This window comes from Odontesthes bonariensis, chromosome 15 (genome assembly GCF_027942865.1).
Source record: "Odontesthes bonariensis isolate fOdoBon6 chromosome 15, fOdoBon6.hap1, whole genome shotgun sequence".
Classification (NCBI taxonomy): domain Eukaryota; kingdom Metazoa; phylum Chordata; class Actinopteri; order Atheriniformes; family Atherinopsidae; genus Odontesthes; species Odontesthes bonariensis.
This window is the reverse complement of record NC_134520.1, coordinates 28856431-28871145: the sequence shown is the minus strand read 5'-3', so window position 1 is coordinate 28871145 and position 14715 is coordinate 28856431. Positions and strand designations below refer to the sequence as shown.

At 39.0% G+C, this 14715-nt stretch overlaps 1 protein-coding gene across 1 annotated transcript; it reads right to left on the bottom strand.

Annotated features, from left to right (window-relative positions):
- Positions 1-608: 608 nt before the first annotated feature.
- Positions 609-6152, bottom strand: c15h1orf52 (chromosome 15 C1orf52 homolog). The gene is made up of 3 exons (XM_075484445.1): positions 5735-6152; positions 2707-2917; positions 609-1843 (listed from the first exon to the last, which is right to left on the bottom strand). The coding sequence occupies exons 1-3, from the start codon at positions 6020-6022 to the stop codon at positions 1689-1691; spliced, it is 654 nt and encodes a 217-aa protein (XP_075340560.1). The 5' UTR covers positions 6023-6152; the 3' UTR covers positions 609-1688.
- Positions 6153-14715: the final 8563 nt, after the last annotated feature.

The following is a 14715-nucleotide window of genomic DNA, read 5'->3' as shown; positions in this document are numbered from 1 at the left end:
GGGCTACAGTCAAAGAATGCAACAGATACCATATCAAAGACAATAACAATTCAACCCCACAAACACAGCTCTAAGAACAGGGTATTGCAAACCATCCATCTGTGAAATTTCCAGCTACGAGACTGACAACGAGATGATTAATTCTCACGGTGACCTCGTTGGTCATTGCTCACGCAGTCAGTCCAGAGGGAAGAGTTATTTGTTCGTAAATATAAGTGATAAAAATCAGTCCGCTGCTGCTGTTGTGCAGGACCAGGTACACATTTCAGACAAGGCCAGGCACAAACCTGGAGGCTGGAATTTTATCAGAAGCATATTTACCACCGCTTCATGTCAACCAACGATGACAGATAAGACAGGAATTCCTCTGATCACTAAACTGTTTCAAAGTGGAAACTTTTTCAATGCTCCTAAAACCATTATATTTACTCAAGCAGCCACAAAAATGTAAAGAATGTGAATATGTTTATTGCATTTTCTGGATGGTAATGACTTAATAATTTCTGAGATTTGGTTTCCAGTGAGTTTAGTATTTTTGCAACTCGATTTATAATAATAATAAAAAAAAAAAAAACACTTATGAGAAATTAAATAAAAGACAAAACATCTTTCTCCACCAAAACTTTTATTGCATGAGTTGTATATCAGAATTTCTCACTGAAGACGAAAGAAAGAAAAGTATACATCCATTTATATTGAATGAGCAGACTTGCTAGAAGAAATAAAAAGCTTCATAAAACAATATAAACTTCCAATAATGTTCTATAATACTAAACATAAAGGGAGTTTATTTTGTTGATTTCTGCAAAATACAGAAAAAAGACTTTATGCATCAAGTATCTCATCAAGAGAACTGATATGAGAAACTTCCAAACAGAAAATCGGCACCCCCTTTTTGAGAAACAAAACACTAAACATACATAAAGATCTAGACTGCATTCTGAGAGCCTACTTTACATCAAACATGGAGGGAGCTCTAAAGCAGTTAAAGGGTGACACCTGGTGTCCATACAAAGGAAGAACAAGTGGCTTTTTAATTTCAACAGATTTGCAACTATTTTATGCATTTGTTCAAAAGACAGTAATGGGACACACACACAGTCATATTACAATAGTGAATGGGGACTCAATATATTACAAGACAAACCACACCTAAAGCACAACAGCCAAACATCACAGTGATTTCATATCATTAATTGGAGGGCAAAGCCAACTAACCGGGCTTTCTGTTCAATCCGTCACAGCAGGGTAAACCCACAAATCCAAATACTTGAGTTGTTTCGCCTTTCATTGCTATTGTTTATTGATAAATTTATTCACCAGCTTCTTTGCAAAGTCCCAGCAAATTAAATCAGGGAAATCACAGGTAAAAACAAGTCCTTGTTTGACATGGTTCAGTTCTTTGTCCCTCTCACTGAACTGTGCCAGTAATTTGGATCAATGTCTTTCTGAAGAGGGCAGTTGCGTAAAACTATAGAAGATTAAAGAAAGACCATAAAACATCAGAATTTTACATTAACTTGTGAGAACAAGATTCTTCTATTTTACAAACGTATTTTAAACACAATATTTGAAACCAAAACAAACTAATTATAGGATGTCAACATACTGATAAAATGACCCTGTATGTTTGCAGCATACCAAATTTCTGCTGATGGCAAATTCTCAAATGATAAACTGCTTGTGCTTCAGTCAATGTTTTGCCTGAGGATCCTTTTCTCCTCCTCTACAAAGTTCTTGTCAGAGGTGGCTTGTCCCATGTCCCTCTTCCTCTTCTCCTTCTGCTGGAAGGTCTCCACTCTGCGTTTCTTGGCAGAGAAATCCGCTTTATCTGACTCTTCATCTGATTGCAGGAGAAGAGGTCGGTTGTGTCGGAGGTTTTGAGGAGGCAAAGAGGGAGAGTGGAAAATGGTGGCTGTTAAAATATTTGTTAGGAAACAATTGAAATGTAACAATAAATTTCTACGACTAAACAAGTGCAAATTGTTTTTTGAGTTGGTGCTTTTGCGCAGTAATTAAATGGCTTTTTACTTGGTGTGTTTTTTTAAATGAAAAAGTGCAAGATAAAACTGTCGTGGTCCAATGCCCTCATAGTCTTCTTGCTTATCACAAATGAGATCACACAAAACATGTTACGTTAGCCTGAAAACCAGACAATTTTGAGAGCTTCGGTTTCCTTTGCTCTTGTGGAACGTCTCTGGTCCTTCTCCAATTCAAATAGAATTTTACACAGACTCGTGTGGGCCAGCCAATCACAACATTTATCAGATATGGGCCATTGATATTATAAGACTGCGCAGAGAAGTGCCACTGAGGCACTGCTGGGTGTGGAGGTACCCGTGGTAGTTCTGATTTATTGAGGGCATATTCAAATCAGATAAGAGGCATCTCTGTCTCTGCCTGTTGAGAACGCCTCATGGACAATAAAAACAGAGGTTCCAGATCAATTTATATTAGCGCACTTGTCTGGTCACGGTCAGCTAATTTTTTTGTCACTTCATCTGGCAAATTTCTTACATACAATATCCTAATAAATAATATAAGCACACAAAAATGTCCTTTAAATGCCAGTTTGAATTGTTGAAAACTATAAAAACACTAGCGCGGTACAAGCTGTAACATTAATGCATATGACAGCTGTCAGTGGGTTACTTCTATCTTTCTGTCAGTATCGGTGACAAACTGTGGTTACCCTGCAGGACTAACCTGAGTCAGAGGGTTGCTCCTCTGCTGGCAAGAATCGGGCTTTGCCAGAGTACGACTGCGGTGCGTCTTCACCGTTGTCCTCGTACACATTGGACCACTTGATTGCCATGTCCATTCCTGGAGGTGGTCCCCGCTTCCTCTCCGGCTCTGCAGTGTAACTCTCAGGAGGCGGCACAGCATTCGTCTTCCATGGCTTAAATTCTCGAGTAGGCTTCAAGAAACAAGACAAAAAAATGAATGAATAAAATAAATTCACAAGATGGAAAACCTGCCCAAAACAAATATGCATGGATGTTTCATCTCTGTCTGTTCCTGGAGAGTAAAGAATAAATGACAGCACTAAGCCTGAGGAAAGTACTTCACATTGGTCCCAGCTCTTCTCCATACAAGGTGTCATTTAGTGTTGAAAGGACTGTATACATCAGAAGTGACCAGACTGCTGTGGAGGATTTCAAATATCTTACTTCTCACTTAGAAAAAAAGTGTGAAAGGATGCAGGTAACCAACGAAAAATGAGTGGAAACAAAGTTGTGCAGTAATCCAGAGCTACATGATGAGCCATATCACCAGTAATCAGAGCAGCTGGGACCACCCTCCGAAAAATGACCCTACGGAGCTCTTTTTGAAGAAACCAACCCAACAACAAAAAAAAAAAAAAAATCAATTCATTAAGATTTCAGGCACAGCCGTTATCAGTGGAAACCGCAGCATCTGGGACTGCTCAGACAGTGTAGCAAGCATTGCATTAATTTAAACTGGGAGCACATTCTTTGGCGAAAGTAAACCAAGATTAATGGCTTTGGCTCGGGCACCTGACATAGATTAATGCACAGTTAATGCACAGTCCTGACAGTGAAGCACGTGGTGGGGGTAGGATGTGGTGTTGCATGAATGCAAGAGATGTTAGTGTAAAGACATCATACATAGAAAAAATAACAACAAAAAAAGTTTTTTCAAATAAAAAAAATAAAATAAAAATCGCTGATTGGGAAGATGACACCCAGTCTCCAAAGGATTGGCAGAAGAGGAACATTCTAGCATGGTTAACACTTCAAAGCGCACTGGCAAAAATAAATACTGAAGTTTCAGAAGAATAAAAAGTGAAAACTATGAGCTGGCGTGGTGCGTCACCTGACTGAACACCTTTGGGCTATTTCAAAGAGAAAGGTAAAGCAGCACAACCTCTTTGGCAAACCACAGCTGCACAAGAAATTATCTGAAGAAGGAGAGGATATCCCTCCAACTATGCGTGTGAAACAGGGGGCCTTGAATGCTAAAAAGAATTTAGTCTGTCATCACAAACAAAGACTGACAAACTTAAAGAAATAAATAAATAAGATTGAAATCTCAAAGTTTAGGCTGTACTGTTGGAAGTGTGCAATGACTGGATGATGTCATCAACACGCGCCGCTGCAGCACAGCTCATTCACTCTGGTAAGGACATCCATCGTACTCAAAGTTATCGTCCACGTCGTCAAAATCTGATAAATTTCCTGCCATGTTGCACAAAACTAGCAGTAGCAAACTGTGTGAAGTTAGCCGACCGTCACAGAGCACGAGGCCGTTTCTCAATATGCGTACTTGTGTTCTCGTGTACTTCTGAAACGTAATCACTAAAGGGCCGAGTACTGTTCCAATTCAAAGTACACATCCAGACAAGTACGCTCTGCATTCCTGGATGTAATAATAATAATAATAAATTTTATTTATAAAGCACTTTACATCAATTTAATGACCTCAAAGTGCTACATTTTAAAACTAGCATTTAAAAAAAAACAGTAAAATAATTTTAAGATTTTTCAGGCAAACTAAATGCTTTTCTAAAAAGGTGAGTTTTCAGGCCTTTTTTTAAAAGAATCCACAGTCTGTGGTGCCCTGGTCAGGGAGAGCATTCCACAGACTGGGTGCAGCTGAGCTGAAGGCCCGGTCGCCCATAGACCTGAGCCTTGTTCTCTGGAGCTGGAGGAGATTGGCCTGTCCAGAGCGGAGATGACGTGAGGAGGAATGGGGGGGGCGATGAGTTCTTTGATGTAGGGGGGGGGGGCAGTGCCATAGAGGCAATGGTGGGACAGAAGGGAAATCTTGAATTCGATCCTGTACTGGACAGGAAGCCAATGGAGGGATTTGAGGATGGGTGTGATGTGGTGGTACTTCCGCCCCCCAAAACAACAACAACATGGCAGCTCTGAGCTAACAGTGCAATAGTACACGTTCATTCATTCATTCGTCTTAAAGTATCGGTGATATAAAGACAGATAATTCCCTATTTGTCTATGCCCTGTTCCGACTTTCATCAAACTGTTATTGGTGAGTAGATGAATGTATTTTATGCCAGAAATAAGGTCCAAGTTTAAAAAAAAAAAAAAAACGAACTCCCCCTTTAAGTAACATGTCATGGGCATTTTTAGGTGGTCTGGGATGTTTCAATGTTAATCATTCCTATTGGCTATGAATAGGAAGAGTCAACAGCATCCCACAGCGACAAGATGTCATGCAGAAAAAGAACCCAGTGTGGTTATGAAGGGCTGCCTTACACTGAGAGGTGCTCTTAACATCTGTATCTACCAAAGACCTCCAACAATAACGATAGTTTTAACACATTTTCAGGAGTGCTGCTTCAATCCAGGCTTCTCCACTGACATGTCCGTGGCTAAGATCCTGAACTCCACGTTTCCCCATAGTGTGTTCTTCACTTGTAAGTGACTCCAAATTGATGTAAAGTAGGGGAAAAAAAAAAAACAGCAATGTTACGTTTTATGCAAATTTGTTTTCTCCTTATCTAATATTATGATCATTTTCATTCAGAATTTGTGATTAATACATTACAAACACCTGTCACCATTAAAGCATGACATAAGAGTTCGCAGGTGTTGCTAATAAAGTGCCGATTGTAGCTGTGTCCATGGAAGATTTGCATAAAGAAATCTAGTGGCTGTTTGCCAGATTAACGCTGTGAAATCTTTTTTTTTTTTTTTTTAACCACAGTATTGTCAATCGTCGCCTTTTACATAGCCATCTCATTTCTTACCTCTTCGGGAGCTTTGACCGTCAGACTGTCCCAGTCGATCTGCTTGTTCAGCGGGTTATAGAGGAAAGTGGGTTTGGACACGGAGCTGAACACCTCGTCAGGTCTGGGTAAAGGAGCCCCGCCGGTAGTTTGCTTGCCCGCCTGTTGGGAGGACTGTGCTCCGTTTCCATGAGCTTCTGACTCCGATCTCTTTTTCCGACCGTCTCCCTCCTCGTCCGAGCTGCTGTCGCTCAAATCATCGTAACTGGAAAAGAAACCTAAAGAGCCCAATTTCTTTTCTTCTGTCATTTTGCAGGAATTGCAAGTTATACGACGATACAGAACCCGTTCAGCTTAACGTGTTGGAAAAATGAGAAAAAAACGCTGAAGCAGAATATACACCTCTTAGCGCTACTCCATTTTGAAAAAGCCTCCAAAACAGTCGTAAAGCTGCAATTTAGTGTCGCGACGACTGCCGTAAAGCGACTAAAACTGAAAACTCTCATCGACAGTTCTGTTGATGTGCTTGTTTTTTAATTTAATCTTAAATGCAAGGTAGTTTTCATCCATCTAGCAACATGTGCCAACAGCTTATTTGAGTATGCCACAAATGTTCTCCTTTCTTTCCAAAAAGTCAAACCACTAATTATCTCAAAATAAAATAAAAAAACAAATCTCAACAAAAGACCAGCCAGACTTAAGCTCCTGCTTACCTTGCCAAAAGGAATCAAGAATTTCCATAAAAAATTTAAATTTAGATTTTTCAGATGACCAGGCTATTTCCCATTTTGCCTTCAGTGCATCTCAAACAGGCTCAAGAATAAAGTTGGTGGCTGTTTGAAAAATAATCTTGTTTATTTGGCTGTTTTTTTTCTTTGGTTAAAATTGATTTCATCCCCAGTAAATATGTATTTGTCATCATGGGAAGCTTTACTTGGCATCCTTAAGGAAATATACATTTCAACATTTATGATGTTAATCCTTTTTCAGGGTAAAAGGTATTCAAATCCACAATCTTGACTGCTTGCAAACACAGCAGCTTGTCCTCTCCCTGTCACCTCTGCTATTTCATGTGCCCAGAGTCACAGAACAAAGCAATGAATCAAATATTAGGACCCTATTTCCCATTTGGTTCACAGAGGTTACATTGCAAATAACTTGAGAACCAGGTGTTCAGTATGTGCTGTGTCCTGTGGAAAAGAAAGCTGGATGCATGAAGTTCACCATCCTCCTTGATGGTGATATTATTGGCCCTACAGCAAGAACTCTTTCCTTTTAAACTCTATAAAGAAGACAAAAAATTAACACTTCAAATCCAAATACTATATCACTTTAAGCACCTGGTTTTATTTGTTTGACAAATAGTTTCCAGGTATGCTTAACTACATTTGTATCTTCGCTACTATGCTACATATCAGGTTATCTTTCAAGGTCATGCTACAGCAACTTACCTGATACAGAAGGACCCAAACCAATGTCCACGCCATACTATGCAGCATGTTAAAGCATGTTCTGAGTCAGAACATGCTTTAACATGCCGCAATGGACATGGCAATGGAGAAGACAGAGATTATAAACAGGTGGATCTATTCAGGCTTTTAAGTTGTGAGTCACATACCTATATATCATATTTGTTGTAGTTACACTCTCTGGGCACTAGAGGGAAACAAAAATATCATACTATGGTTTCAAACATGAAACGAGACCATAAAACATTCCCATCATAGATGAAGTTGGGGTATAAACAAAAGCATCCGAATGTACCTCTTTTCTCCCATAGTGTGCTTAAGCAGGAAGTACAATCAAATGGAATATTATATAACGCAAACACTGTCAACCCTTTTATTAAATCAAAATAAACCCTTTTAATGCCCTGTCATAATTCAACATAAAAGCTTTAAACACACCACTGTGGCAAATATGTGAATAAAGCGACAAACTTTGTTCACCAACTAAGTTGTTTTCCTTTTTAACACAGAGCTATATTAGCTCATTGTTCAGTGTCAAAATATTACTTTGCATGTGTGTTGGATACGATAGCAACATAGCATAGGATAGCTATCCGACTGCATGGTTTTCAGCATGCACATAAGGGTTCTCTTCTTATGTGCAGGAGAAGTTTTTGAAGTAAATCAAAGCAGGAAACGTCACTAACATGTTTTCACCACTTGAGGGCAGTATAGTCTCACAAATAGAAGAATGAGCGCTACTCTGTAGCAGAGATAAATCATTGTTCACCCAGTCTTTGTCATCATAAATGTTACCTCATGAAACTGTTCTAAAAATGTTTATGGCATCACAACCTTCCCTTCTAAAATGACTATTTCCAATAGATGTATAAACCATGTTTACAACTTGAAGATGTTAAGTTCAACACATCCCCCAAACCTCCAAAACCACAACTTAGACCACCTGCTTATTCTGAAAAGTTAAGACCTCCCTCTTCTCTCAGCCCTTCCTCTGATGATTAAGAGGCATTTAGGGAACCTCAAGTCTGTTTAGGGTTTTCTGGAGTCAGCTAGACTAAGAGGTGCCAGGCTTTGCCCTCATGCACAGGTCAAACACCTACTGCAGTGCTTATACTAGACAAGGTAGCATAAATCTACCAGATATACTGCCCACAGATTTTGCCCCATCATTCATCTCTGACTCTTCCACTCTCTGTGCTAAATAATAACAATTCACATGCTTTGAACAAGATGGTTTGCGATTTTAAGTGCTCTTGGGGTTAAATATAGATAACAGATTTACTAAGAGTCAAATCCTTACATACCCTATGGGTGAATGTGCAGGGGGATTTGTCAGTTTTTCTCAGTATGGGCATAAGAAATGTCTTGTAGTAGTAGGAGAAACACCAGCAGTTGTCATCACTGCAATGAAAGAAATAATCACTACATTATTACATGCTATTTACATAACCACAGACAAGAAGATGTGGCAACAATCACCATTTCATGATATTACAACATCTCATTCGTTAGAACTGTGATTTTACACTGATCGGAACCCTTCACTGTCAAGTGAAATGTGTCTATTTTGTTCTGAACTTTCTACTTCTGAACTATTTTTCACCTCCAAGACTTTGCAGATTTTGTTGTTTTGACTGGAAGACACTCACCTGGACTAAGGAAACAGCTAAATAGACTTGGTTTTAATTCACATCGTAGTTTTTATACCTTCTGTCTAAAGTTCTATCTATATTCTTTAGTTTTAGCCCTGACACGCTGTCTAAATTATTTGACCGACTGCACATTTTTTTCCCCTTAAGATCCCAACCGTGCCTGACCTTGATGTGAGAAATTCCACAAGGAGTTGAAAAGCCACACCTCTCAATGTCTCTGTTTAATCTCACCATTCATAATATCTTGAATGTCTCTCTCTTTTTGAAAATTAAAAAAAAAAAAAAAATGATATTCAAAGGACACATCTTTGTTAGAGCAGCAGTGGGTGGTTTTCCTTGATTTGTGCTGGAGGATCTCCTCTCTGCTTTTCTTTAACCTGCAAACTTCGGGAAAAAAGTCCCCTGAAAGAAATTCCCTGACATTCATATAACTGACATTCATATATTTTCAAACCTTTTCTCATATGTTCTATTGTATCACCTTTAGGTTGTATTGAATGCAAATTGAATGATTCTCAGCATAATCTGGATCTTATTTGCATTTCTGCTTACCTTTCAGGGAATTAAGCCCATTGTCACCATCTTGAGGTTGCTAAACAACCCTGGAAGATGAACAAAGTAGTTTTGAGATGAGCTCATAAAACCAAGGTGTTTCTTTGTATCTACATAACGTCATTTTCAATTTATTGATTGATATGGCTGATATTGATGTATATGTGTAGAACAAGTCATTGAAATAGCTTTGGTCTTGATCTCTACTTTTACCTTAAATGAGCCTAAATAGAAAATAACTAGTAGAGAAACAGACTATCAAAGTAATGGCAACATCTGGTTGATGCCACTGACCTTTGACATAAAGCACCATTGATATAGTGGGATGACATAGATGTTAGAATAGTGACCTTAAAAAGGTTAATGGATAGAGCAGACAGATAGATCATGGCCTATATTCAGTGCACATGGTTCCTTTTTTTCCGGGGTTTAAAAAAAGTGGCACATCTGTTTTAGTCGGATGTCAAGACAAGACACTCATGTTTAAACATGTATTTTTACATTCATACATGCTAAGTATATTCTTAGATTTGCAGATTTTGCATTCCACCTTAAACACGTTTTTGCTTAGCTTGCTTTTCTCTCTTCTCTTTGTTTTCTATGCTTTTATTTCTATTCCTTCTCCACCTGCTTTTATATCTGCAGCTCCTTATTTCACACTGGCACACATACATAGCCTCCACCATTATGTTTTCACTGGTCACTTAACACTCAGTGCAATTTCAAACTGGAGAGGTGGCATTCTTCGGCTCATTACATTAACTCGAGGCTCTGTTTGCACTGCGGCCTGTCGGGGCTCGTGGCTGGAGGCCGGAACAGGATCCAACCGATGTGGCAAGATGAGTGAAATAGCAAGGAGGAGGGTAAAAAAAAAAACTGGAGGAGACGAAGGGCTTGTTCAGAGAAGGTGTGGGAGATCTGGGTCAAAAGGACAGTCAGCGGGCGAGTGGGGTGGGTGATGGGGGTGATCATCCTCATCACATGTTCCACGGTGTCCTGCAGTGTTCATGGCTGTGGACTAAACACACACACAGCAAACTCAACCCCATGCCCTTCCTGATGCTTTGATTTTCTTTGCTCTCCCTCCTCTAAAGCCCTTCACCCTCCAGAATATGTCATTACAGACACCACACACCCACACACACACACACACACACACACACACACATACACACACACACACACACGCACGCGCACACACACACACACACACACTCTCTCACTACTTTAATTTTAGGTGGTTAGCATACATATTTGCAAGTCTGAGAGGAAGGAGTGTGGATTATGAGTAGCAGGTCATTTTATAGAGCTTTACATTTTAGGATTGATGTCAGAATGATAATGTTACTGAATGAGGTTACCACTCTGTCTGATAGTGATTGTTTCCATGTTCTACTACTTTAGAACAGGCGAGGAAAAACTCCACAAGAAGAAAAGCCTGACTTCACCTCAAAATCACAAATATTTATCATCTCAGCAACATTCACAGCTTGTCAACATGGAGAGCTGCTTCAATCTGTTTCTTTGTTGTGGTTTTTGTTGTCAACACTTTAATTCTGAAGTTGTGCCTTTCATTGCAGTTTTCAATCTGTTCAGTTCTTTCTTCTGTCTCCACATCTTTTGGCCTGTGGCTCTTGATTTTTCTTGTTAGACTCTTGTGTGGGTCTCAATTTTTTCTGAGAAGACGGGACCATAAAGTGTATTTTTCCTTCCTAGATGTATCTATTCTTAAATAAAGAATAAAATAAAGTGAAAAATTATAAATTTAAACATGATTATTTTGCTTTGTGGTGAAAGTGGTGAAAGAAAATTCACATTCAATCCTATATTTTAATCCTGTACGAGACACTTAAACAGACACACAGAGGAATAAAAGTTCCTATATTTCTACAAATGAGATTCAAGGCTGTCTGCAAAGCATATCAGTCACTCCATTGAAAAGTCTCTCAGTCTGTATGTTTTGCACATGTCACACAAGAATGCTTTGAGTTGAGGCCAGCAACATCTACTTTTCAACTGCACAATTCAAATGGCCCCATTTGTTTCTGTCTGCCAATCACATCTACAAACAGGAGAGGACAAGAGAGCACCGAGGGTGGATAGAAGGCAACTGCACATAAAGAAGATCTGAGACCAGAGAAATATTTGTGTTCATTCCTATCTTTTTCAAAGTCAAACAGACAGTGTCTGAAAACTGATGCTTTCACACAATCAGACACTGAGTAAAGTGTCTGATTTTGATCCGGTTTTTAGCTCATACATATACATGAGTCATAACTTAACTGTCGAATCTAAGGAACTTTTTTAAATATGTCAATGCCAAAAAGGAAAAAAAAGATTTTCCCTTTATGAGGAAACAAGGGCTGTGTGCCAGAAAAGAAGACAGTGGTATGCTCTGTCTGGCCTCTTGATTTGCATCTGTACAGAACTAAATTAACTGTATTTCCATTATCATGGACCACTTTTTTAACTACAAGGACATCTGCATGCCCCAAGATGACAGCAAATAAAAAAAGGGGGTCCATCAAGAGAACATGATGAGAATGGCAGAATTTAAACAACTGACAGAGGTTTTTCACAGAATTTTAGTGCCAATGTCATCTTACAGCATTTAACTTTGTAGGTCCTATTACTCATTATAGAGAGCAACTTAATGCTTCTCTTTAAACAGAACAAAGAGAGGTTGTCTGAATAAAAAAAAAGGAAACCAGCCTAAAGGAAACCAGAATAAGGGAGGGCAGCCATCTGCTATGTGTGGTCAGGACAGCATATAAAGATAAGCCTTAGGAAACAACAAACATAAACAGTGAACATTGCAATCAGGTCAGTTACCACAGATGAAAAACATGCTCCTCCACAGCCTGGGATGTATACTGAAAGGAATGAGAAGAGAGAAACCAAAGAGGAAAAAGCAAAAAACCTTGAGATTAACTGAGTTAATGACAGGCCCATGGCATCATAGGAGGTCCTCCAACAGTCTGGGCCTCCAGCAACATAATTGTGGGATGGTTAAGGATCACCTGAGCAGCGCTATCTAAATCAAAAAGGAACATTTTAAGCCTAATCCTAAAAGTGGACTTCATAGCTGAAGTCTCTGCCTCTCATTCTATGTCTGGATACTCTGGGAATCACAGTTAAGCCTGCACTCTGAGCAAAGTGCTCTGTTTACATGATATGGTATTTGGATGTCTTAACGATGGAGTTAAGGGCTTTATGTGGGAGAAGGAAAGTTTTTAACTCTATTCTGGATTTTATAGGATGCCAGTGAAAAGAAGATAGAATTGGAAAAATATGATCTTTGGGGCTAATTCCAGTGAGCATTTTGAATCAGCTTTTTAGGAAAATGATTTGGAAATCCTGATTTGGTACAATAATCTTGTAAAGGAGTAAAAAAAATGCATCGACTAGTTTTTCTGCAGTACTCTTGAGATCGGATGCTTTGGCAATAATACACGTGCAAAAAAAGGTACCCCATGACATTTGTAGTATTTGTGAGTTAGAATTGTATAGACTGATTTTTTTGGACTCACAGCTGATCTGTATAACCACAGAAATTTATGCTATTTTAAAAATATTATTGCTTGAAAATAATGTAATATTGCACACAGCCATCTCACCATACTAGTGTGTGTGTGTTGCACCATAGACCACTGTTGCTATGGTAGATCGGGTTGTCTTGTTTGCACATGTAACAAGTGCTTCTGTCCTGACATTTTCTATACCAGCTTTATCCTGCTTAGAGTCATGGGGGGAAATCAGCTTATCCCGCCAGTCATTGGGCAAGAGGCAGCATACACCCTCGGCAGGTCGCCAATGCGTCACAGGGCCATTGACAAGTGCTTCACACTTGAAATCTGTTTTAAATAAAGAGCAATAACTTGAAATGTCTAATCTGGATTTATATACTTTATCATAAACCGTGGTTTTGAATTACATCTAAACATACAGTGCAAAGTACAATAGAGTGTTTTGATCTTCACAACTTAGCATTTATCCATTTTAAAAAAATTCCAAAACTTGTCATTATCCTCAACAAAGGATCTAGAACAAGACTCTTCCTTTTCTGCCTTACTGAGTTTGTCATGGCCTCCTGCATTAGCAGGGGCTCTGTTTTTGTCTCCTCTGTCGTTCATTTTGCTGCCTTGCAGGTCCTGGGAGGCGCTCTTAATCAGTGTCATTGGGAGCACCTGGCCAGTTCTCCCAGAAGCTTTTTATTAAGCTGTTGCAGTCTAATCAGCTCCCCCCTGCCCCCCCTGCCCCTGCCACCACGTTTTGTATAATTAGCACAGGGCTGCGTTAGTTTTGGTTTTAAGCTTTCCAACACACAAACAACTATATTGTACACTTATCCATCAGCTAATACACTGATAAAACTGATATATTAATCCCATAACTCTGTGTTATTTTGCATCTTTTCTCATTTCTAAAAATATCATTAATCATTTTTCAGTCAAATTGTTCCTGTGTCCCTCATGTTTTCCGTGGCTGCAGCCAGGTCATGACATTCTACATTTGCTCTCAGCTTGTGGTGGCTGAAAGAAAAATGAGGCTTTAACTGATATTTTGATATTAATGTAAATAGGTCTGGCTAGCTGTTAGCCCATTTGTATCCTCTATGTTAAGCTAAGCAACCAGTCGCTTACTGTAACTTCAAATTTTAATCTCTCACTCTGTGCATTTATTACTTTTTTTTTTACAATCTCTTTATACCTTAAAACAACTTGGATGTTGCCCGACAACAATGCATTATGAGTATGTCTGAATAAAAAAAATAGCCATGTTACTCTCACTTGGCAGCTTGACTATGTTAGCAAACTGCTGACAATGTGTTCTTGATCATTCTGAATTGTTTATCCCAACCCACAAGGTGATGGCGTTGGTTCATTTGGTTTGAAAGCCTGACTATCTTAGCCATTGTGTTGGCTGCTTATTTGGCTTACTGTGTACCCAGTCAATCAATCTATTGATTTGTTGTCTTGGAGTGTGTGTATTTATATCTGTACAAATAATACATATTACAACACACACACACGAAAAGAGACATGTTTTCAGTCTTAAGAAGAGACAAACTCCCCTGTAGTAGGTTTGAGGGGTCGTGGTGGATCAACATTCTCAACTTTTACCTAGTTAACTATGGTTTGTTATCAGCATGACATTGATGACTCTTTCACTTTTGTTCTGTCCAACTTCATCAAGAGAGTATTTTGGCTTTCTATACAAGAAAAAAGTTTCACAAAATGGTCAATTTTATAGGTTTATATTAGCCTGGCTGACGCGTCCACAATCTCGATGAGATGGTGGTCTGGGAACTAGGTGTGCATTTTCTCAT